The 24,906-nt window shown below is 48.2% G+C and overlaps 1 protein-coding gene across 1 annotated transcript in view; it reads right to left on the bottom strand.

Annotated features, from left to right (window-relative positions):
• Positions 1–24,594, bottom strand: part of LOC118206319 (drebrin-like protein) — a 42,532-nt gene extending 17,938 nt beyond the window's left edge. The window contains exons 1-4 of the mRNA XM_035378908.1: positions 24,044–24,594; positions 3,251–3,306; positions 2,636–2,748; positions 356–430 (exon numbers count right to left, since the gene is read on the bottom strand). Coding sequence (XP_035234799.1) covers positions 356–430; positions 2,636–2,748; positions 3,251–3,306; positions 24,044–24,129 — 330 coding nt within the window. The 5' untranslated portion in view covers positions 24,130–24,594. The remainder of the gene's footprint in view (positions 1–355; positions 431–2,635; positions 2,749–3,250; positions 3,307–24,043) is intronic.
• Between the last annotated feature and the right edge of the window lie 312 nt (positions 24,595–24,906).

The raw sequence follows: 24,906 nt of genomic DNA, 5'->3' as shown, positions 1-24,906 counted from the left end.
TGATGTTCCTGATACTGCACATAATACCACACATAGTACCTGATACTGATGTAACCTATACGGTACTGATACTCTACCTGATACTGTATCTGATACCAATTAACTTGATACTAATGTATCTGATACTGATGTACCTGACACTGTACCTGATACTGATATACTGGATACTGTAACTGATATGCAACTGATACTGACGTACCTGATACTGTATCTGATATAGATGTACCTGATACAGTACCTGCTTACAGAAAGAGAGAGAAAAGGCCATTCAGCATCACATCACTGCTGATCGGGAAGCAAAGAGGAGGGACAGACGTACGAGGACAGAGGGACAGAGTAGGATGTCATCGCTCACCTTGAAGAAGGCCTTGATGGCGGGGATGTGACTGATGCACTCCTCTCTGCGCTGTTCTCCCACCCCTTCCCCCACCTGCAGACGTCACAACAACATGGCGCCCAATTAAGATCCATGAATAAGACATAACCAGTCAATTCCTCAGCAGCTATTAGCAACAGTAACAGAAAGCATCTCTTTAAATAGAGGACTAAATTCAAGCCAAATCGATATCAATTTAAAATGGCTCTCGACCTCATACAAGGCCCCCGAAACAAAAGTTCTCCTGTAAAAATTAATTTATCGTAGCTGCCATTAACAGCATTTTTTTCACAATATTGAGATTAATTTATTTGTGAGGACAAGAACCATTACAATAAGCTGACCCACCAAGACATGTCTTCCACAGGGTATCATATAATTGGAGAGAGCCCCACATTTTCCAGCTTGCAATAACCACAATTCATCATTTGTACCAGAATAATGGAACGATATTTGCAGCAGCCAAGATACTTGGTAAGTTGCGTGGAAATTACAACTCTTTCCATTAGCCTCAAGCACATTTGGACCACGCATTGCACTTTCTTTTTGCAAACTAGCCACATTATTAAAGCATAAAGGTCCATTGTTTTCAAAAGGTTGAAAACCTATGGCAATGCTGCATAAAATTTAAACATTCAACATACCAACATAGCATTACTGGAAGTAGTGTGTGTGTGTGCGTGTGTGTGTGTGTATGTGTGTGTATGTGTGTGTGTTTGTCCACCACAAAAACTTGCACCTCAACCAAATTTAACTTTGGTTGGTGTGTTGGTCCAGAAGTATTGAATTCCGTAAACAATAGGAAAATAGCCCATATTTGATTTGAGGACTACTGTAAACACGACAATGTCTGTGGTCTGTAGTGACGCATAACTGCACAGAACAAAACTGGAGCCATGGAGCAGCAACATCGGTGCCATCGGGACCAAGGATGCCAATTAAGCAGGATCACAGGGCACCAAGTGCGTCCTCATGACAAGCCTCTATGTGCTGACTCATTCATTCCCAGAATCACTGAGGAAGCACAATGACTGTTCACCCAGTACTTCATCTGAAGAAGAGGTGAAAATATTTCCGGTAAGGCAATGAGCGTGTCGCACAAAACCGGGCCAGCTGTTTTCTGTGAGCTCGTCATCTGGGGATAAGGTTCTCTTATGTACGGTTGAGTAAGGACATCATAATGCAAACTGTTACCCCCACCGAAGTGGTCCCGGGGCCAGTTTGGTGTAACCCAATCCTGGCGCATTCCACTGTGATGTCTCAGAGTTCTGACTGTCCATAGGGTACTGTAAGGTTTTGTTTTTGAAGAACAAGCAATATTTTTATGGAGTAGTCCAAAGTCTGTGAGCATGTGTGCTTCAGTGCGAATGAATGTGCTCCAGTGTACACGTGTGTGCGTGTGCATTCATATGTGCACAGGTTCACGTGTGAGAAACTATGTGTGTGTTTGTGTTTTTGGACACATATGTTTAATGTGTGTATGTGTAAGAGGCACACAGGAAGTGTCTAAACGGCAATGATAGCCGATTGCTGCCCCTCCCCCTCCTCCCTCCCTGCCTCGCTGGCTACAGATGCGACCTCTGACCCCTCATACACAACATTCCAAGGGGTCGTCATGGAAACGGGAGCCAAGAGGCACTGGGAACATTCCCAGCATCCCTCCCCAGCGTCTCAGCCTGGAGCTAAGAGCTGTCTGGAGTTAAAAAGCCCTTTCAGCAAAAAGTCTAGAAATGGAACATGCAGAACGGAGCTATCAATCACGGTGACTCCTCAGCACGTGGCTCCTCCAATCACAGCTTGACACCAACACCAATGACCTCACTTCTTTCCAATCAAATTCTGTCATTTACCAGAGATGCTTTACCAGGAGTGAGATAACACAGCCTGTATATTCTCTATAACAGTGGTAACCATCCCTGTTCCTGGACTACCAGGATCTACCATCCTGTAGGTTTTCATTTCAACCCTGGTTTGGCACACCAAACTCTACTAATTAGCAGCTCAACAAGACCGCTAGCTGTTGAATGTTTGTTAGGGTTGGAGTGAAACTTACAGGTACATCTCCAGGATCAGGGTTGGTTACCACTGCTCTATAAAAAGCTTAACATGAAAGTGCCTACTTCCTCTGTTGACCTCATTGTTTCATACTGCACATCTCACACTTCAATGTCATCGACAATGTAACAGAGGCAGAACACGAGAACATTGACGCTATCCCGGCGGTCATGTGCTCCTGTACGTCGGCCCCGATTGGCTCACCCAGGCGATCAAGACGATGCGCCGCTGCCCCGACTCCAGCGGCGCCATCCGGCACAGCCCGTACAGGGGCCTGCTCTCGTGAAACTTCTCCGCCAACTCCGACAGGCCGCCCGCTGCTCCGAGAGAGAGAGAGAAAGAGAGGGAGTCAGCAGAGGGAAGGAGACGGAGGGAGGTGAAGGAAAGAGGGGAAGGGAGGGAGGGGGAGAAAAATCTCACTTTCTGAGATAATAAAAACATGATAAATCCATCACGAGCATGCCTCGGTTTAAAATATTACGTGCTTTTTCTGTCCCGCTATCTGCATTTCAAATCGCATAAATTTAAGCAGACACGATAAGCAGGGCTGGTTGGACCAGTGATCTAAGTGCCTGTGGTACTCCTATGCAAACACCGCCCACTCATTCTTTACATTCGTGAAATCTGGAGGGGCCCAGGGTCTGACAGTACTGCGGTTGTTCGGCCTGATCTCTGATTGGTTAGCGTTGGAACGGTGGAAGATCATAAGAGGAAGAGACATGATGGCAGCAGACCATGTCACGACAGACCAGATGTGCACTCTCTGAAAATAAAAAAATAAAGACCTTCTGGTCCGAATTAGCATGCAGGTGACTTTACCTCCAGAGTCGGAGAGCTTGAGGTTGTTGGTGGCCCCATCATAGTTAAACAGAGCCCTGGGGAGAGATAGAAAAACACTGTCAGAGTCAGGTAATGACAAACGTTCATTGCGACGTGTGCCATAACAAATCTTTGCAAACTAATGACCCATGGGGGCCTCTTTTAAGGTTTACTGAAAGCCAGACACATGAACCCGTCATTTTAAAAGTTGATTTGGAAGCCTCTGTAAATCTCATTGGACCGAAAAAATGCACCAACGCGCCACAATGAAACACCATAGTCTTACAAGGGTTTTTAAAATGGGTTTCATTTGGGGCCAGTATTTGAATCCCATATTTCTGGATCAAGACCGCAATAAAAACGCTCCTGGAACGCTTCCAGTGCAACTGCCGGCTCAATGAATCACCACCTCCGGAGCGCTGATGGGGTGTTCGCTCCGTCTGCAGGAATTCAGCATGTGGGCAACAGTGCGCTAAATCTCTCCACGCATCGAACGGCACAATTTCAAACAGCTGCCTCCATTACGAAATGAACCCCCAGTGGCAGCGGATTTAGCGCACGTTCGCACAGGAAAAAGAAAAAAAAAACAGAGCTCGTTTCGGCACGTCTTTACGTTTATCTGCAGGAGGGAGCACGGGGGGACCGGTGAGCAACGCGGCTCATATTTCCCACAGGGCCTTTGTCCAGGGCTGTTATTTTTCCAGAGCCAGGACAAAGAACGTAAACGCTGCGTTTCCAAGGCCGCGCTACACTTCACAGGCGGCGGTATTTCAGACTTCGGGGCTAGTACGGGGAACCTGTCGAACTGCTTCAAGGAGCAAATTTCAAGTCACGACTAGCATCAGTCGCGGTGAACTGTTCCAACCTGGCCGCCAGCACTGAGCGTGGCTTTTGAAACTTCTCCGGAGAGTTACAGATCTCACAGGTGAGGTGATGTCATTCGGCTCTGAGGGCTGCCAAGATCAAGGCCAGCGCAGTGCCAATAGCTCGGTCTGCGTTGGGTGAAATGAATCATGGGGATGTCATGGGACTGCTAAATCAACACACACACACACACACACGGACGGACGCGCACAGACACGTATACACATACAGAAATGCACACGCAAACAATTGCACACAGACACAAACACACACGCGCACATGCACAAATGCACACACATATACACACACAAACACAATTGGGCACATATACAAAAGCAAATGCAGACGCACACACGCACACACACACACACTGTCTCAGCTCGGCACTGGCATCGCACAAGAAAGGAAACACCAGCAGGTGCACACATCTGTCAGACTCAGCCTGGAGTCATTTCCCAAAGACAGTCTGGAACAAAACTAACGCAAAAAAAACAGAACACAACGTGTGAAAAAGAAGCCCAGCCAACACAGAATATCATCTCACAATCACCCTCGTTGTTCACTCCCAACATCTCTAGTCCACACATTCACAGCAACAGCGAATGCTGCATACACTCCCCCAAAAGCACAGGGGTCCCCTCCACTCTCCCCAGCCCAGCGAGTGATTTGGGCAGGAAGAGGAGAGCGTGCGGAGAGGCGCTGGCAGACAGGCGCTCGCCCCCGGAGCTCGTAAATCCGTCGCCTTCCCCGGCTCCTCACGGCCGGTCGGCGGCCTCAAACGGCGGAGAGGGGGAGAGAGAGAGGCCGCTCCGCGCGCGTGCGGGCGAGCGAGCGAGGGGGCCGGGGCTCTGCCCCCCGCCCGAACTGCTGACACTTCCAAAATGTCACCGCTCACGCGCCGGACACAATCCGCTCCTTAACGGAACCCGAGACGGGATCATTCCTTCCCCGAGGGGCGGGCCGCCCACTCCCAAAGGCCCCGCCCGTTCGGAGGGAAAACGGCTCTGGGACGCGACGAGCGACGGGGCGAGGCTGTACCCCTCCGAGCCTGAGCTGTGCCTTTCAGGATCATTATCACACAAGTTCACACTGTCACCCGCAAAGGCACGCAACAGGCCTGAACACACACACACAGACAGACAGACAGACAGACAGACAGGAAGGCATACATACAGCCAGACAGACACACAGATCAAAATAGACTCGCACAACTTCGACAAATCAGCATAAATTACATAACTCGGTCTTCGATAAACGGCCCAGTTACAAACACTTGGTTTTAAATGAAACCTTTTGAAAGTGTTTAGGCGAACGGCGCTACGCACGGTCTGCACATGATTAGCGTGTTCGGCAGGGGACGGGCCAGCGTAATGTCACAGAGGAAGATGAGCAGGCTTACAGTACAGCACGCCTTTCCCAATAACAGACCTCTCTCCCAGCGCCACCATCCAAACCTGCCCCCCATGCAGCAGACACCGGTCGGGACAAAAACGCGAGCAGACGAGACTCCCCAATTACAGCTGGCATCTGGCAACCCCGAACCCCTCATTTTACCAAATTAGAGGATTATTGTAACACAATTGGGCCGCGTTTACAGGAGAGGCAACACAAAGGACCTCCAGAACAGCGTGTAATTAAGACACAATGCCACCATTGTGCTGCCAGCCCAACACTGCAGCGCACGGAGATCTAACCATCATCCCCCACCAAACCCCCCCTCAAACTAAACACCCTAATGAGAGCCTGCTGTAATTAACCCCATTAGCTCTCCTGGGATTCGCAAGGCGACCCGTTTCGCCCCCCTACGCGCCTTTGTGTAGGTATTGACCCGTCTGTCCCGATCGCGTGGGCGTGACGGATGTCTAAACGCCCCGCAGAGGAGGGGGGGGTCACATCCTAACGCTCCGAAAAGGTCAGGGAGGATGAAAACCTATCAGGAGGTCGTGGAGTTCGCGATCTCGGCTGTTGGTCCCACCATATTCTCCTCCCCTTCGGCCTACACCCCCCCTCTCTGACTCCAATAAATCCAGGTCATGTGACCATGGTAAAATGAAAGCAGTTACATTCTCTAACATTGTAAGCAGCTCTAGAATAACTCTGTTTGCTAAATGACTGATGTAATGTAATGTAATTTAATGTTCTGGGTCTTGGCAGCACTGGTTCCGTTGGGTTGGACCGATCCCTCCGTGTCTTTCTTGTAACCGAACCCTAGCCCTAAAGAAAACAGTTTATCTTCCCCCACTCCCTGCCTCCACGTTAGCATCACTGAAATTCTTAGAGCCAGCCCCTGCTGGGAGATAGGTCATGTGGGAGTTCAAAGGTCGCGACAACGGCGCAAAGGAGTTACCCTGGCGTCCAACTAATCTTCCCCCATTTTACCGGCTCCCCATGACAAGGTTGTTTTGTTTAAATCTGCGCAAGACCTCCAAGGCGCAGTGTGTACACAGCTCTTAATCCCACGAGGCCCCCCGCGTGTGCTTTACCTCCACTGTCTCCCCCACTGGTACGGAATACAACCGGCCCGTAAGGTCAAAGGTCATCACCTGGTCACCCCCCCCTAAGAGCCACTCGTGACAGACATGTTAGTTCAGGGCGCAGTGCTGTTCTAAACGTTTTGTCAGCTCCTAGAATTCTTGGTGGGTTGTTATTAGGGTTGTACTGCGTCAGTGTTCAATGGGTTAAATTTTAGATTTTGGATTATAAAACATGTAATGCAAAACCCTCAAGAGGCCCCCCTCCAATCACACACACACAAAGAGTGATAGATAGATAGACAGACAGATAGATAGACAGATAGACAGATAGATAGATAGCCTATAGGCTGGTCCTGGCCTGCTATGGTCCAATCACCAGGCACCGCCATGATTTCCTGTTCATGATTTCCAATCATCTACCAAAACACTGCGGTCCCTCAAAGCACATCTCCCCTCCTTCATTCTTACAGCCTCCCCTAACACAAGCAGCAGTGCCTGGAGATAACCGCACCCCAGTGTCAGTACACCTGCGCATGTGACAGCAAGCCCAGGGATTTCACAGCACCTCCGGGCACGGTAACCCCTCTCAACACAAAGAGGCGAAATGAGCATGTGCGCAAACGCAGCCTGTTTCTCCGGCGATGCTAACACTGAAAGAACGGCGCGCTGCTCCGTGGGACCGCTACGGCGGTTTGACCCCAGCGGTTAGCGGGCTGCGGGGAGACGGACCGCGACCGACAGCAGAGGCCAGCAGGACCCGGACGGTGCGTGCGTGTGAGCGCGCCCGGTCCGCCCCGCCTCCCGTCTGTTCGACCGCGCGTGTCCGTCCGTCCGTCCGTCCGCGCTGCAGCCGGGCCTCGTCTCCATGCACATGTGGGAGAGCCTGATGAGAAAAGCAGCTACGCTCCCTCAGCACAGACTTACACCAGCCAACAATGAGCTCAGATAGGGAGGGAGAGAGAGAGAGAGGGAGGGAGAGAGGGAGGATGAGAGGGAGGGCAGGAGGGAGGGAGAGGGAAGGAGGCAGGAAGAGTTTGGAAGGAGAGAGGAAGAGAAGAGAGGGAGAGAGAGAAGGAGGGAGAGAGGTAGGGAGCAAGGGAGAGTGGGAAAGAGGGAGAGCCAGAGGGAGGGAGGGAGGGAGGGAGGGAGAAAGACAGGGGGAGGGAGGGAGGGAGCATGAGGGGAAATTAAGGCAGAAAAAAGAGAGGAAGAGATAGAAACAGACAGCTGGAAAGAGAGAGCTGCTCTGTCATTATCTGGCTAATGAAAGTATGTTTTCTTGTGCAGGCAATGAAACTGCCTGCCAACATCCCTGAATGCAGCCAGCCAGCTAACCTCAGCTCAACTGAGCATCTCCAGCACATTTCCCACAGCTGCGCTGAAAGCACTGTTCTTCAGCTTACAGAGCACGCTGTCCCACTGCCCGTATAAAACCATACAAAACATGAGCACTAAAGGAAGCGCATTTTACATAGACAGACACACACACACGCACACGCACACACTGACACACACACCTTCTCTCTTACTCAAACACAAACACACACACTCGCAGACACACACATACATAAATTGTATATACAGCATACAAATACATATAGAAAATGCTGACACAGATACAGTACACAGAGCACACATACACATACAGTCATAGAAAACATCACCGATCCATGGTTCAATAGTTTACTTTGAACTGATGGAAGCACTTCAGCGCTGAACCGTCTGGAAAGCACAGGTTTTGTTTGTGTTTTTCCAGAGATTAGCATAAAGCTAGCCGTGAATATGCAGAGGGAAGAACTTGGAATACTTCTCTGTTTCTGCTTTAAGGCTGCAGCCACAAATGGTCTGCAGTTTTGTGCTTATCTACAGGGCAAATGAACATTACACCAGACAGTATAAAGTTCAGCCATGCACAGTTTCCAGTAGACTTTGGTCACAGATTAGGAAGGACTTCTGTTGCTCAGAGTGGTCAACGTGTAATCACCAGAGAAAACCAAACACTAAAATGCTTTTGTTCACTGCAAGTTAAGAACATTCCATTTTAGCCATAGCACTCATCAAATAAAAAAATGACATACTCTTGACTATAGTGTTAGGGCCCAAATTCCAGCAGACCGACATGTAATCATTAAAACAGATGAGAGCCAGAAGGCTCTCTTTCAATTGCTCTGTCTATGTGACTTTGCATTGACATTTGGAAAGAGTGTGCAAATCATTATGCAAATCTGATGTTTTATTTACTTTTATTGTGGAGTAAAGTGCAAAGAGTTAATATTACTTCAACAATCCCATAATGCACCTCTGGAGAGACAGCCAGTACACACAGAAAAACAGTATATTGACTGGGTATTTAAGGCTGTATTAAGGCACATGTTTTAGCTATATTTTTAACTTTAACCCTAAATCTGTGCATGCATATCTAGAATAGGATGGATGTGTGCTGGATGTGCTGAAGTCACCTCTGACTACAGCACATTTAGCACACATCCACTCTTTATCTATGCTTAGATACACATCCATCCTTCATATATGACACATATGTAACTGTAAAATCCTGTCCTATGCCATTGTTCAAAGCGAAGAAGTCAAAGGACTCTATGCAAATGCATTAGAATATACTGGAATACACTTGATAACACTTCATGGAGGGGGGTGTGATGGTTTTCTACCTTTATCATAACTTCTTTCAAGGTTTGAAAAGCATCATTTAAACTTCTGAATGGCATGCGATCGCACATCATGTAGAAGAGGATTCAGAATGACACACTCCTACACTTCCAAAATCCCCCGTAAATATTTTTTCGAAATATTCCTAGGTTTCCATGGCGCACGTAGGAAACAGCCAAACATTGTGTAACGAGCGCTGCCTGAAACAAGTCACATGTTCTTTTTTTTGTTTGTTTGGCAGGGGAGAAATCGACATTTGAGAATCTAGTCCCATCCCACACCCACGGGATATCTCTGCATGGGAGGGATCCCCCCCAGTACTATCCTCCGTTTGCTACACCCCTCCTCTCTCCTCCTCTCTCTTTCTCCGCACCGCGGTCCGGGGGCCAGGGACGACCGTAAATTAGCCCCCCCCCCCCTCGCTCACTTCTGACCTGGGGCCCTGGCTGCTATTTATAGGCCCCCGTCAGAGGGGAACGCTCAGAGACCGGTCCCGTGCGGCGCTCGCTTCCTTTCAACACCCCCCCCCCCCTCGCCAAACATGGGCAAAACCGCAGCTCCACTGTTTGGGCAGAAAGACCCCTCTGCCTCCCCCCCCTCCACAATTCGAGGTTCCTACAGTGACCTGCCGGAACGTTCTGTCACTTCCCAGCTCGTCTCGCTGGGAAACTCCATTTCTCTACAGTACGGCCACTCCAGTCAATGCCCCCCCCCCCACCCCCACTACCTGATAATTAGTGAAGAATTAGACAGATGAACTCTGGGAGCTCTCGTGAAAACAGCTGCAATACAGGCAACTTGGCTATTTATAGCACAAATAAAGGGGACAATAGGGTAACGTTGTGTTGTATGGAATTAGGCAACACTGGAAAGAAGAGACAAATCATGTGACAGTTTACCCAATCCTTTCAGATCTTTTTTTTTTTTTTTTGTCCACACCAGTTTGAAAGGCCTCAAGGCATGTTCCTCAGCATGAACATTGAGAAGGCCTTGGGCATATTCCCTCAATACAAACTACAATCAATCATTCAGAAAACAAACAAAATAAGAACAGGGTGTTTCCACACCTTGCATGGTTTACAGAAAAATAACATTTTTAGCTGATGCACACACAGTAATTTCACAATGGTGAATTCAGGCCAGGGGTAGGTTCTCTCTGTCTCCCTATCTCTCTCTCTCTCTCTCTATCTGAGAAAAAAAGCAATCGGAACACACACAACCACCTTTACCTACATCTGGCTGGCCTTGTATGTCACACGTGTAGCTATGCGTTGCTAATGGAAACAGCAGTGGGGAACGGAGATGAAACGCTGTTTTTCTTCATAAATCAGTGAGCCCTGGACTCTCGCAACACCGCACACAGCAGAACGGGAGTCTGCAGCCCTGGAAAACCACAAGGCGTGCTGGCTTTTTATTTCACCTTAAAACCAACATAAAAATTTCCCAGGCAATTCAAAAAATGTCAAACGCTGGGATTTTCAAAACAAAACAGTTAGCTGTATAAACTTCCTAAAGATCCATTTTGGGACAAAATATTGCACTGTGAGTAAAAAGTACAATAAAGGAATAAATAGGAAATAATTTATGGTGGTCCAACCTGGAGTCTCAGTAGTGAGTGAGGACAGAAGTCTCAGTGATGAGAGGGGACAGGGTTAGTGGGGACAGGGCTTGTGGGGACAATGTGTGTGGGCACAGGGCTTGTGGGGACAGTGTGTGTGGGGGGACAGCGCACTGGCAGGTAAACCACCGCCTGAAATAATGACAACACATGACTTGACTGGGGAGGTGAAGCGGGATTGTGTGCGCACTAGTGAGGTGTGTGTGTGTGTATGTGTATGTATGTGTGTGTATTTCAGCACCTGCATGTGTGTGTCAGTGTTAGTGACTCGGTGCTGGTCTTGGCAACAGTGGACATGTAGGTGAGGGGAGACCTACTGCTACCACTCTGTCCAGCCCTGAGGCACATTTCCCTGTGCTGTGTGAATTTCAATGAGAGAAAGAGAGGGGGGGGGGGGGGGGGTGAGGGTTCATTTAGAATGTTCTTGGACTTTGGACTTCTTTGGCTCTGTTCCTCTTAAAAGGCTGTCCTTACACCAGCCTTTCTACATAAAACTTTAAGCCCACTGAACACAAGCAAAATCTTCACTGGCTCCCCAACACAGACCACGTAGCATGTTGGGGGTGAAGATGGTTTCCTGTGAAAGACATCACGTTGGCAGGACTTCCCCTTCTGGAAGCCCGGCCTTTACCAATGACCCTGATGCAAACTGCTGCAAAGTTCGCTAGTGAGCTGCCACCTGGCACACTGCCCCTGGCACAGTCAACATGCCGCACCAACGCCAACCATGTCTGCACAATGCAGGCTCGGGTAACCCGGAAGCAGATCTCACTGAACGTGCTGAAGTACACAACTCCAGCTCCACTCAACCCATCGTAGGTTTTGTGCATAATTCTCCATCGTGGCTGTACTGAGCCTCTCCGAGCCAAAATGGCTGCATGCGGTATTGATTTCCGAATCTGGAACATTGTGTGTCCAAAACACTTTTATATGAATGTACTGCTTTATCTGCAGTTTAAGGGTCAGCCAGAGAGAACACTGTCCCCTATCCCAAACTCCACCCAGCCTCCAGCTGGCACAAGCATGTACCTGTGGCCAGCTTTAGCATGGGGTGTGGGAGTTCCCCAGGGTGGCTATTACATTAGAATAACAGCTATTTGTGGACTGTGAGATGAATTAATCTGTCCTAGACTTCCTGAGAGAGAGAGAGAGAGAGAGAGAGAGAGAAAGAGGGGAAGGATACAGAGATAGAGAGGAGGTGGGGGGAGAGAGAGAGAGCGAGAGAGAGGGCCTCTGTCAGGGTGCAGAAGAGGAGAGTGCAGGAATGAGGGAGGGGGGATGGGAAAATGAGAGGATGGGGAGGGGACAATAGGCAGATTTCAGGGGATTGAGAGAGGGAGAGAAGTGGGGAGCGGAGAAACTATGAGCGGAAAAACAACAGCGGGGACGAGAGGAAGACAAAAGGAGGGAGAGGAGCGGAGGCCCGTCCCAGCGAGAAGGAGAGTCAAGGAGGGAGGACGTGAGGGGAGGCAAAACCAGGGGGAGGGAGGGGGAGAGAGAGGAGCGACGGACAAGGACGGAATGTCAATGGGAGGAACGGACGCTTCCGCTCTCAACAGAACACCAGGCAGCCAAAGTGCTCTTAAGCATCTCAAACAAAACGCATAAATAAATAACACTGCCAAGAACAAAAGAGGAGGAGGAGGAAGAGAACAAGAAACAAGGGGGGGAGAGGGCTCCCACTCTTAGAGAATTTATGAGAAAACAGAAGACGAGAGAGAGAGAAAGTGTGGAAGGCGCAAAGCTCCCCCTGACTCTCTCAGGCGTTGTGTATGAAAAAGTGTGGGATCGTTATTGGCTAGCAGGCCCTAGCGGCTTCTGGTCCGCGCGCGGTTGCGTGCGGCGGAGCGGGGAGCCGTACGGCCGGGTCGCCGTCCTTTTTTACTGCGGCCGTTAAAAAAAACCACTCCATAAACCGCAGGATTTACAGCGATCGCGAAGTGGATCGCTCTAGTTGTAAATTTTCGAATCGTCCAGATGTTTCACATTCCCAGACATCGTACCACCACTAGAGGACCACCAACCCCCCCACCCCACCCCACCCGACCCCCCCTAGTGGAAACACATTCCATCACAACTCTAGCCTAGGCATGATGACCAGTCAGGGACAGTCACCATGGAAACATTGGATCCATGAGTGTGCTAGACAACACATGTAGTTTCTTACACCCACAGGGGATGGGGAGGGCGGCTGGGGTTTACAGATCTGATCCCCTCAGTCAATCAGTGCTGGATATCCCACTGGATACAAGATCCTTGCAAATGCACCAGGGACCTCACCTTGTCGGGGAGTTGGGGTCACAAGAGTGAAAACAGAGTTAGAGTTTGGGTGTGATGGCAGGTCAAAGGTTAAACCGGTGGGGACGGGGTTAATTAAGGGTTGGGTGACAGATAAAGATATACAAACTGAGTTCAGGTCATAAGGGCGGGACCGCGTCTAGGGTTACGGTCGCAGGCGCGAACCTTCAACAGCCCACAGCTGTGTTATGGGACCGAGCGGCCAGTTCCGTAACCTGACCCGCGGTTCGGTAACTGCACCCCTCACCCTGTAACCGCACCCTGCCAGCCACGCGCCAGGGGAGCGTTAGGGGTGGGGCAGCGGCAGCAAAAATACCGAGCAGTCCTGATTCAGGCTCCTTCATCGAGGGCTTCCTCATCTCGGACTAGAGCCAGTTGGGTCCATGCATTGGACTCAGTGCTTAGAATGCATACCTCATTCACCCCTCCCACTCAGGACCAAAATCACACCCTCCTGTTTGGCAGTCTCTCACCCACTCTGTGCCCAAATCATACCCTAGACCAGCAACCCCCCCATCCCCCTTTACCCCAACCTGTACTCCCAAGGTATTGTGGTGAGGTTAGCCAGTACCAAAAAACCTGTATAATATAAACATCACTCACACTAATCTGTACTGTATTCTTACTCATGGGGATGGGTAAGAGGGGGCTAAAGTTGTAGGGGAGGGGGGCTGAGGACTGCGGTTGGGGGCCACAGAGCCAACCAGAGGAAAGGGGCGGTTTCTGTTAGCTTATGGAAGTCTCCTAATTGCTCTCCGCGTGAGACACGTTTCCGTAACGAGCGGAAGACCGCGGTGGCCATCCCTGGTTTCTATCACCGGCTCAGTAAACAAGCGGCGACGAGGCGCAGGCCGGCGGGGGCCCCGGGGCCGCTGACCCCCCGCACGGATCCAGGGGGCCGCGGCCTCCGCTCGTAAAGCAGCTGCGCGGCGGATTCTGAACTCGTTAATCCACCAGATTCCACGCATTCTGCCTCTGGTGCAGAACCTGCAGACTATCTGCACACGCAATGAACTGTGCATGAATCACTGCATTTGCACGCACTTCCTAAATGACAATAAACCACAATTGTGAACCTGTAAATGTAGGAACAAATGATATGACCTGGTTACTTATCAGAGGACTGAACCAGACACACTATTTGTAATAAATATGTTTGTGTGTGTGTGTGTGTGTGTGTGTGTGTGTGTGCATGAGTAATAATAATAATAATAATAACTTTATTTGTATAGCACCTTTCATACAGAATATGTAGCTCAACACAGTCAAACCACAATATCAGAATAAAACCATATCACCAAATCACAATGAGTATGTGTGTGTTTATATGTGTGAGAGTAATGGTGTATGGGTTGTATGTGTGTTCGAGAGTGTGTGTGTTTTTGTGTGAGAGTATGAGTGTATGTGATGTATGTGAACATGAGTGTGTGTGTGTGAGTGTGTGTATGTAGTTGGCTCACGGGCCTCCCTAAGACAGCAGTACTCTCCAGGGAGAGCTCTGGCATTTCCCCTACAGTCTGTCCCACACATGCACTGATCCCACTGAGAGCCTGTCCCCCCTGCTCTCTTTCGCCTCTTCTCTGTGTTCCTCCTTCTCTTCCCCCTCTCTTTTAAACTGGATGAACAAAAGCCACGCTCACCTGGCGTGGGCACAGGCAAATACAGCACAGTGCCAGCTACATTTCCTTTAAACTGTAGCAGTGAAAACTCATGCGGAAGAGTTAAAAAATGATCATTGTATACAAAGTACAAAACATATGGGGAAGCGTTTGAGTAAACCCCCTATCCTGTAGTCAACAACAACCAAATCATCAAGTGAGAAAATAAGAATGGTTCTATTTTTAATGAGGTAAAGTGTAGGGTTTGTGCAAATTGCCTCTTCCCATTGGCCTTAATGCATGTTTGCATGTTCATATGGAGGTTTTTTTTTAAAAATCCTGCCCAACCTATCAGGTCCACTGACCTTTTCAAGTGCACAAGGCTTGCTTCTCATCAGAGAGGTCACACACAACCAGGAATCAACATTCCAAGCTCATAGTAATTCACACTGATGAAAACATAGGTATTAATAATTCTTTAAACCATCACTTTAGAGTCTGAATAACAAGGTAGTAGAATTAAAGGTTAGATGAAACCAGATCAAGGATGCACATATGAAGTGTAAATACAGCTAATATTTGAGAACAGCAGGAAGTAAAAAACATTCTGAGAAATCTGAAAATGAAGAGGATGCAGGCCTCTGTAAAGCATGACTGAGCCCACAGCGCAAAGATAGAAAGATTTTTTTTTCAGACTGCTGTGAAAATAAGAACACCATCTGCTGCAGATATAACAGACGCCAGAGATATATCTAACGATCTAAAGGACCGGATTAAAAACTACATTAACCATTAATCATCCTCAATTAAAGGATGAAGGGGGGAGGAGGGAAGGGGAGGAGGGAGGGAGGGGGGGAGGAAGGGGGGGAGGAACTCTGCCGCGCAGACAAAGGAAGCTCAAGCCGAGGCGAGAAATAACCGCAGAACAAAGCGAGCCGCTCCTGGTTCCTGCGTGTTTGTTGTTCCACGCTTGTCTTTTCGGAAGCTTCTCTCGAAGCTCATTGTTCGCTCTGAAACAGAAGGTTCCCCTTCCCCTTGCACACATGCACGCACACAGGCGCACAAGCGCAGACACACGCACACACGCGCACACACACGCACACACACACACCCAGCCCAAGAGCCACTTTTGCATGTCCAGATCCGGTAACTGCCGGTCGCTCCAGACAGAGCCTTGAGCCTAGCTCTTCTCTCTGGACAGGAAGTGCACTGCCCCCCGCCCACCCCAGCAAGTCCAGTTTACTATTGTTAACTTTAATTACATTCCTCAACCCCCCCCCACCCCCACCCCCCTACTCTGTTTTTTTTCTTAGGCCAGACAGCCCCATCTCCCTCCCGCCATCACCCCCGCCTCCGTCCTGGCTGAGAAAGAACACTGCGGGCACTGCTGCCATGGGAGCTAAGTTCACGATGGGACAGATTTTTGCGGGCGCCTAAACCACAATATGGACCTCTCTGCTCCCCGGGGGACTGGCATGGCTGCCGTGCCAAGCCCTCCCTTCTCCAGCAGCTCAGAGCAATCGATGATTTACAGCCTTGAATGTGTCGATGTGTTGAGCTGGCAGACAATAGCATCTGCACCCCGGAGCACAAGAGCTTTGTGGCATGCAGGTAAAATCTGGATTCGGCACCTCCCCGCTGTGCCCCTGGCAGAAGGGACAGGGTTCTGCTGTGCTGGGGCATCCAGGAGAGTTCTTGAGTAGTAAAGAGGGAGTATTTTGGCAGAGTGCAATGTGTGTCCTGTGGTTGCCTGTGGAGTCTGTGCAGTATACTCATAAACACCTGGGAAACCCAAATCCCCCTCTGAGGGGTGATTCCATTTCCTGGTTATTATGACTACAAAGAGGAGGGGCCAGTGGGCTTACAGGCTGGCATGCAGTCAGGATTGGCGGGTCCCCCCCCCCCCCCCACACGGATTCTACAGGGGAGGAATGTTTGTTTTCCCATCTCGACTACCCTCCCAGCTGCCGTCTCCACGGAGACGGGCCCGGAGACACGGGCGCCCGGAGGACAAGCTCCCAGGCCCGGGCACGCTCACGGGAGGGCCGGCCGGTTTGAGCGCTCCCCGCAGGAGAGAAGCGATGAGACACCGCGGTCATAAAAGAAAGGAGGATTCTGGGAGCAGCGTCCCCCTCCTTCACCTGTGTTTTCCCAATATGGACGCATGGGGCTAAAACACAAGAGCAGGGCCACTGTCGCTGGTGGGAAGATGGCTGTTCCACTTGATAGACACAGAAGGTAATGTCAGATTAATTACTGCGACACTGAGGGTGCACAGCTTAGAGGTTCCTCATTGTGAAATCTGATGCATCATCTTACTTCAAGAGGCAAGAAACCATAAAGCCACACAGCAACTGACATCCTTTCTGGGTTTTCTGCTGAAATGAGCCTGTGCTTATGCAACCTATACTGTTTTTCATTTTCATTTGAAGGCCCAAGATTTGCTACCCAACAGGCAGGTGAAGCAGCACGCCCACACGGACGCCGTGCTGTAACTATCTGGGTTAAAGCAGCTCTCTGTGTCTCTGTGGTTTAGCGCGCAGACCTTGACCCTGAGCGACCCGACGAACTGCTCTCACAGATCCACTTGTGCTTTGATATTAGCCACCGTTTAGCATTGACTCAGAGCACAAGATCAATCTTCTGCGATGACGTTAAAGAGTTCACACCCTGAACGCCGCCGATGAACGCTGACTCACCCTCCCTCTGCCTCTGGTTCAGAGTGTCACGTCTCCCGGTAGCAGTTGAGATGCGCTCGAATGCTCCGAGCAGCTTCCAGCCGCTCCCTACCGACTGCTCTGACATCACGGGACCGAAGCAGACTCTGAAAAATTCTCACACCGTCTACAGAAGACTTGACTCACCACTTCTCGATTGTCACCACTGTGAGAGCACGCAAGTCCCATCAAACAAAGACAAGCCAGGGCCGGGAAAGAACATCACTGTCTTCTTTTGATGAGAGGGTCAATTTGTCAGAAGAATGCCTCATGTTGACAATGCCCCAGGGAGCTTAGATCACTTGAGGAGCATTTCCAAAATTGCCCTACCCTTACCCATGGCAGTGCTGACAGGAGTGAACATAAGAACTCTCCGTGTGGGAAAAAAGAATTGATTTGATTGTTTCATCAATGCTTGACTCATTTCCGCCTATTCCTGTAACCCAACAATGTTTTTCATTCTTTTTAACAAGATAAGAATCGCGATCAATCTTTGTAACTTTGATGATAATTTTGTAATTCTGATGCCCGTAACAAGTCTTGTTGCCCTACTCTTTGCTTTCTCAAGGGATTCAATGCATGGAGTCAGGGCTGCCTAACTGATCTGCAATTGGTTTCCCATAACCCAGACTGAGTACCCCCTCCTCCTGCAGGCCATGGCCTCACAAAGGGGGCCCTATGTGGTCGCCCACCCACCATATCATCTCTCTTCTTCCAATATCCAATAATAACCCCAAACGTTCAATCGCGCTTTCACTTTGTGCAGCCATGAGGCTAAACTAAGTCATGTCTGGTCCCCCACTTAGAGAGGGCCTGCTCACTGCAAATCCGACTGCATGCGATGCAAACTTTAATCAGGGTTTCACATGACACTTTTATGTGTTTTAATTGGCTCCTCCGGAGACCTGTTCTTTGTCAAAACACAAGCTGTAATTTACCTTTAAATGACTGTTTAGGGTGAATGTTTGTTACTTGAAAGCAATTTTATCTGGGAGGACAAGATCCCTAACTACCGAATGCGAACACGAACCCCATGCAAAGGGCTTAGTTGGACATATCGCATCTACACCAAGGTCAGTGGCCCTTTGAAAGCTGATTAATGGTGTGAGCAGTCCTTGTAGCACCCAAACATTTTCCGCAGGTTGTGTTTTCTCACAGTGCGATGATAATTGCTGTTTACTCTCTTCTTTTAGGCGTGGAGGGGCTAGCATATTACCTGTGTTATACGTTCTGCTTAAGGAGCTGAAATTACCTTCATAATCAACGATAATGACACCGCTGTGCATCAAAACTAGTTGCTTTTCCCCCCCTCCCTCTCTGCAGATGTCTGTTGTAGGAAACCTAAAACACTGCCTTCTCTCCCAAACATGGCCGACCATGCTGAAGCACACAAGGTTATTGCCCACAGACACTCAATTCAGTTGTTATGGCATCAAGAGAGCAGTCGTATTAACAATTTTCTTCCCAAATTTTGGGATCTTCAACAGTGCCTTCTGGGACACCACTGTGCCACCAGTATCTGTGTAAAGCGCACAGTACCTGAAGCATGTGGAAGCACTGTTTGGCTGGAATATTACTGGTCATGATAAAGGTACAGTAGTGCAGAAAACTAATCCTACATTATGTGTCATGGCAAAATGATGTGTCTCCTGCAAAAAAAAACTGCCACTGTTTTAAAACTTAGTTTAAAACCTGATATTCCAGTGAAGCATTTTGCAATAACTTTTTTTTGCAGTCGATTCACGTACAAATCGTTCTAACCTGCCTTTCTTGAGAAGAAGATTACATCTCTGGAACAAAGGCTGGGACTTGTCAATTTGTAGAGAGGAAGGTGGCTTGGCACCTTTTGCGGACACACCAAAGCAAATGAGACCTCACCATTGTCTTTTATCAACATATGACATTCACTGTAAATGAAATCATTCTGCTAAACCAACACAACCGACACTTACAGACATATCTCAACGACGGCTCGCTTGGTTTCTTTTCAAACATTCCGAGCAGAGCCAACTTCTTATTGCAAAATACATCCCGAACACAGGGCTAGTACAACAAGGCCAGGGTTGTTCTGTCAGTACTGAGTGAAAAAAACTGGACTTTTAATAAAAAAATGATTGTTTGAATAAGACCTGGCTGTATGGTCCCCACACCCCTGCATAGCAAATGACCCAGGCAGAGAGCGCTCTGCAATGGATAAAACATGGCCGCCCCCTGCAAGCTTCCAGGTGTGCAGACGTCAAATACGCCCCCACCCTGCTCAGACGGGGGAAGAGTTTCTGCACAGTCCTGCAGACTGTAACATGAAATGGAGGATCGCACTCTTAAACAGCCACAGACAAGTCGCTAAACCTGGCAGTGGATAGGACAGTAGCCATCTTTGGTTTAAAAAATGTTTCTTAAAACGCAGCAAGCCACCATATGTGCACAAACTCCAATGTGAAGGTAAATTAGGAACCTAGATATGGAATATTATGATCTTGATTACCGCCAAGAGGAAGAGAAGAAGAGTATTAAGTTTCCTTTTGTGTCACAATGTGGAAAATGTTGGTTTTACAGTCATCATTTTCCATGGCTAAAACTGACAAGGGAAGCAAGTGGATGAATGTTTCTGGGACACACCTTAACACGCACCCCAGATGGATTTGTACAAATCTGTTCAACAGCTGCGAAAAGTAAAATTCTCAATGTTAAATCAACTCAGACCGAGTATATTTCACTCTGACAGAGTACATTCAGCCTATCAGGGCTCTACATTGCTCCCATTTTAGGAGCATTTGCTACTGAAAATTGATGTGTGCTAGCTGGACAAAATAATATAGGAGCACATCTTAACACAGAGCCCTGTCTATTGGACTTGCGGGAACTCTGTTAGAGTTTAATTAACACTGAGCATTTTACTTTGTGGGCGGTGCTGAGGCGTGATGGACAGGAAGGACTGTCACGGCTGCAGCCAATAGCTGGGAAGTGAATATGAGCGAGACACCCCATTCAGAACCATTCCCGCAAAAGAGATGCTTCCTCTTCCAGCAGTCACGTGTGCACTCAGCATCAATAGATGAACCACACAGAGGTCTCAAGGTTGGAGGTGGGGGCAGGGAGAACCAAAACTGTCCTCCCCAATTCAGTCCAACTCCACCCCCTTTTTGCCCACCCCCAATCCCCCAAACGTTTTATACGCAGAGCTCTAAGACAGGGCCACATCCCCCACACCTTGACCCTGAGAGGGATGGGGGATGTGGAAGCATTGTGACGTCATCATTATACTCCCGCTACCCATTTCAAGCCTGCCAGCCAATCAATACAGAGAGAATGCAATTCAACCATTCAGAATGGGCCTTTCTTTCCAGAGAGCTCAAGTGCGAGAGAGGCAGGGGGTTGGCAGCAAAACAAGATGTGCCTGTTCCTCGATCTTTCAACAAGCCCAGAGTTAAAGGGACTTCTATGCCCATTTACATGGAATCTTTAAAGAATTAAAGCCCTGAGCTCTAATGATGGTGAGAATTTGGAAATTTTTTTAACAGCTAAGGGTAAGTTTTGAAACTAACAGTTCTGTCTTTGCTCTACGGTCTCCACACACCCCAACTCCGGCTCCCCCTGCCCTGCCCTGCCCTGCCCAGCCCAGCCCCGCCCCACCCGGCCCCGCCCCAAACAAACAGTGCTCCATAGAAACAGGTGCACAAGCTCAGTACAGGAAAAGGGTTTCGTGTCTGGGTTTGTCCAGCGAAGCCCAGGCAGACCGCGTGTGCGTGTGGAAAAACGCGGACCGGCCCCCAGCCCCAGACGGCTGCTGGAGCCGCAAGTTTCAGGACGTCTGCAGGAATTAGGCATCAGCCTGCTGAAATGTAGCAGGGAGCTCACTGTTTGGAAAGTATAATAACACCATTCAATCTGCGAACACCAAGCCCCAACACGTTCAGAGGGGTGAATACCAAAACCAATATCAGATTCAGCTCCATGCTCCAACGCTGTCTGCCCAAACCTTTTGGTTTGCCACACAGAAACAATTGGGTGTCTGGGGGTAAGTGGGTGAAGGGGAGGAGGGGGGGGGGGTGTCTGGACATTTTCCATAATAACCCCCCTTGTTCTCCATTCTCTTAGCTGAATAGAAAAGAACTAAGAACAACCTTCTCACAACTGCAAGCAAAAAAGACTTGTAATGAGCCGAGAAATGAGAGATATGAAAGTGTTTGCATGCAAAGCACACGGAGAGGGTAATAAAACAGGGAAATTACATGGCGACATATGAAGTCACTCAGACACAGACACAAGTTGTACTGATTCAAGTACAACTTGACACTGTGAAAAAGTTGATAACATGGCTCTGCCAGGTCCTGTGAGGTTGTGCTGCTGAAGCCCTGATCACTGAACTTTGAGAGATGACTACTGACAAACGGGTAAAGGGGAGGGGCAGAAGGCTTCATAATAAAAGCCAAAAAAAAAAGGCAGAGACACACATGCGGATACATGCACATGTACAGTGCGGGACAGTTCAAGGCCAATTTAGACAACCTGCTGTGAAAAGAAAACAAGGTTACTGTACACAACCTTGAGCTCTGGAGACAGCCAGAACTTTTATTGACTGAATGTGAAAAATGTCAATGGCATTACCACAGCCATGGTCATGCTTTCATATTCCTCATCCGTTATTACACTACAAATAATCCTTCAGCACAAAAGCATACGCAGCGCGTATATGGGCACAACAGGAATTGGGCTTTGCTTAAATGAAAACTTCCCAAAACTCAATAGCTCTTTTTTAAACCTTTTTCACTACAAAGTTATACACAGTTATACACCTCATGCAATAGAGTGCATCTTAACAGGCTGAGGTGAGTCATAAGATGCATCTTTAAAAAGAAAACTTGTTACACCGACACTGAAGATAATCACACCGATCAAGCCGAACACTACAGCGGTTAGCGTATGTGCGGGTATTTCGAAACTTTGGAAACTGCTGCGATAAGCAATGCACACGGCCTCTGCTTATCACTTCTCTCTCTTTCAGGCCTCCATGCCTGATACCCCTGGGGCTGTTGGATGCTGGGGGAAGCCAAGCCACAAGTTTGAGAAATATGTAAATCTCCATTAAAACCGAGGGGCCTAGTCTGTCACAATTACCCGCCCAGTATTTCTCTGATGCACAGCCTCAGATCTGTCCTCAGTCATGTGGGTTTGGTCATCTGGAATCTCTTGACAGTTCCCTCCCTGCACACTGCGAGTTCTCCTTGTGTTTGGGGTTGGGGGGTTGGGGGGGGGGGGGGGGGCGGTATCTGTTATGCTGCCTCTACAAGACTTTCTGATGACCACAGTGCATATCTGAGTCAGCCATTAGCCAGGTCCTCTCTGATTTATGCTGTTACGACATTAGTTGTTTTGGTTGGACAGCAACAAAAATTTTTTTATTTTATTACTACTTTTTAACCAAAGAGATAAGTTAGCCGCAAACGAATCGTGCTGTAAACAGGAAACCCCCTTGGAACCCATCCGACCCCCCCCCCCCCCCCCCAAGAACCTTGAATCTGCCTATGTGCCTCTCTCTCCCCTAATAAATGACACCTTAATTCACACACTTTGCAGGCTTGGAAGGTGAGGATGCATTAAAATGTGTGTACTCCCATTCTCAGTAGGAGGTCTGCTCTTTGTATCTTAATGACTCAATGAAACCTGAGCAAAGCCGTGACAAACAGAGTACAGCTCCTTTTTACAAAATCTTACCGGGAATATACAGTGGTATTTTTCTTTTTTTCTAAAAACCTAATTATTGCTATTGTACTGGCTGGTACCATAAGAAAAACATAATACATTTGCATGCTGTACTTCATGCCTGTAAATTCTTGTCATGGGCAAGACCATAACCGGAAAGATTATTGTGATGATACAGTGCCATGTTGTATAGTAATATACTGTTGTTCCAGCAGGAACACTAGCACCATGGGAATGAAAACAGTCAGATTTGTTCGTTCTGTGTGTGTGTGTGTGTGTGTGAATCTATGTGTGGACATTGTACAGTGTTGGTGGGGCGCAGCAGGTACGGCCTGAGTGAATGCAAATTACCCCAGAGGGTGACAGAACGGACGTAAACGCCCGAATGTAGTGAAAATCGCATTAAAACAAACACTTGTTAGATTGTTCCCCACATGCATAGCTGACTGTATTGCCTTCACTGGTCCTCAGGCAACTATGTCATCGGGTTATTACGCACTTAGTTACGACTAACTTGGCTACTTCCAAATAAGTATAAACCCTTAAATTATTCTTATGAGCAAAGTTACACATCTCTCAAAGACCTATGCTTATTTATTTAAGCGCGCGCAGCTAAATAAATAAGACAAATAAATAAATGATCACATAATTGCGATACTGGTAGCAGTCATCGAACAAAACATGTTCAAAGAAGAATGTTAGGCGTAATAGTATGTTCGGTCTGGTCTCGACACATTAAGTAATAAACAAATAAACATATAAAGGAAACATTTAAATGTGCAACAATGTGCACGCCTGGGTCGTTTTGAGGCATTGGCTCTACATAGCTTAACAGCTCGAGGCGATGCATTTACCAGTTGGTTGACGAGCGGGGGTTGAGAATGTCCTCTTTGGCCGTGAGCAGTGACAGGCTGTAGGTGTCCAGGTTAATAGCTTTCATTGTGATGCTGACGTTTTACTCCCCTTGGTCTGACCACTTTGGGATCGCTCTGCAATATCCGCGAACTACGGCCGACAGTCATACGCAGACACACGCTCACGGGAAAAGAACAGACATAATAAGAAAAATGTGTTTAAAATGTAGTCCTTTAGCTTTCGAACATTAAGCGTGATGACAGCCCTCCAGGCAAGCGGTAGGCACTACGAATGTGAAGATGAAGTGTGCTGCGAACTTCAGCGGGGAGGTGGAAAAAGTTTTGAAAGAGAATACTTTGCCAGAAGCTCCACCTCCCGTCAGCCGACGAAAAAAAAAAAACAGTTAAACAAATTCATCTGGACTTCACTCCTTCGTTATGTGCGTTCAGTGTATGAGCACAAAGGCAAGCAACAGGGTGCTCTCTAAAGTTTTCCTTCTTTAAACAATAAAATGGGACGTTAAAAAAACTGGTTTCTAACAGGAAGAAACAGACCCACACATTATTGCTGCGAACGCCATTTAACAGTCTAGCGTAGACGAAACCACAGTGCCTGTCTCAAAGTTGGCTTTCTTTATGGGACTCAGTTCCATTTATTTTACTTCCTCGCTCACCCCTACCCGCCCTCGCAGAGAAGCGCTTGCAGTTGTAGCGAACCTAATATCTAGAACTATATTGATTCGCATATGAGAATTTGTGGCAGTATGTGGAGATGGTGTGTGGAAAGTGGCAACAAAAGCAACCATTGTTAATAAATAGCAAATTACGCACCACCCATACAAAATTCAAATATAGGTTGTGCA

Source organism: Anguilla anguilla, chromosome 10 (assembly GCF_013347855.1).
Source record: "Anguilla anguilla isolate fAngAng1 chromosome 10, fAngAng1.pri, whole genome shotgun sequence".
Lineage (NCBI taxonomy): Eukaryota > Metazoa > Chordata > Actinopteri > Anguilliformes > Anguillidae > Anguilla > Anguilla anguilla.
Note: the sequence above shows the minus strand (reverse complement) of the source record. Positions and strands in the feature narration are given on the sequence as shown.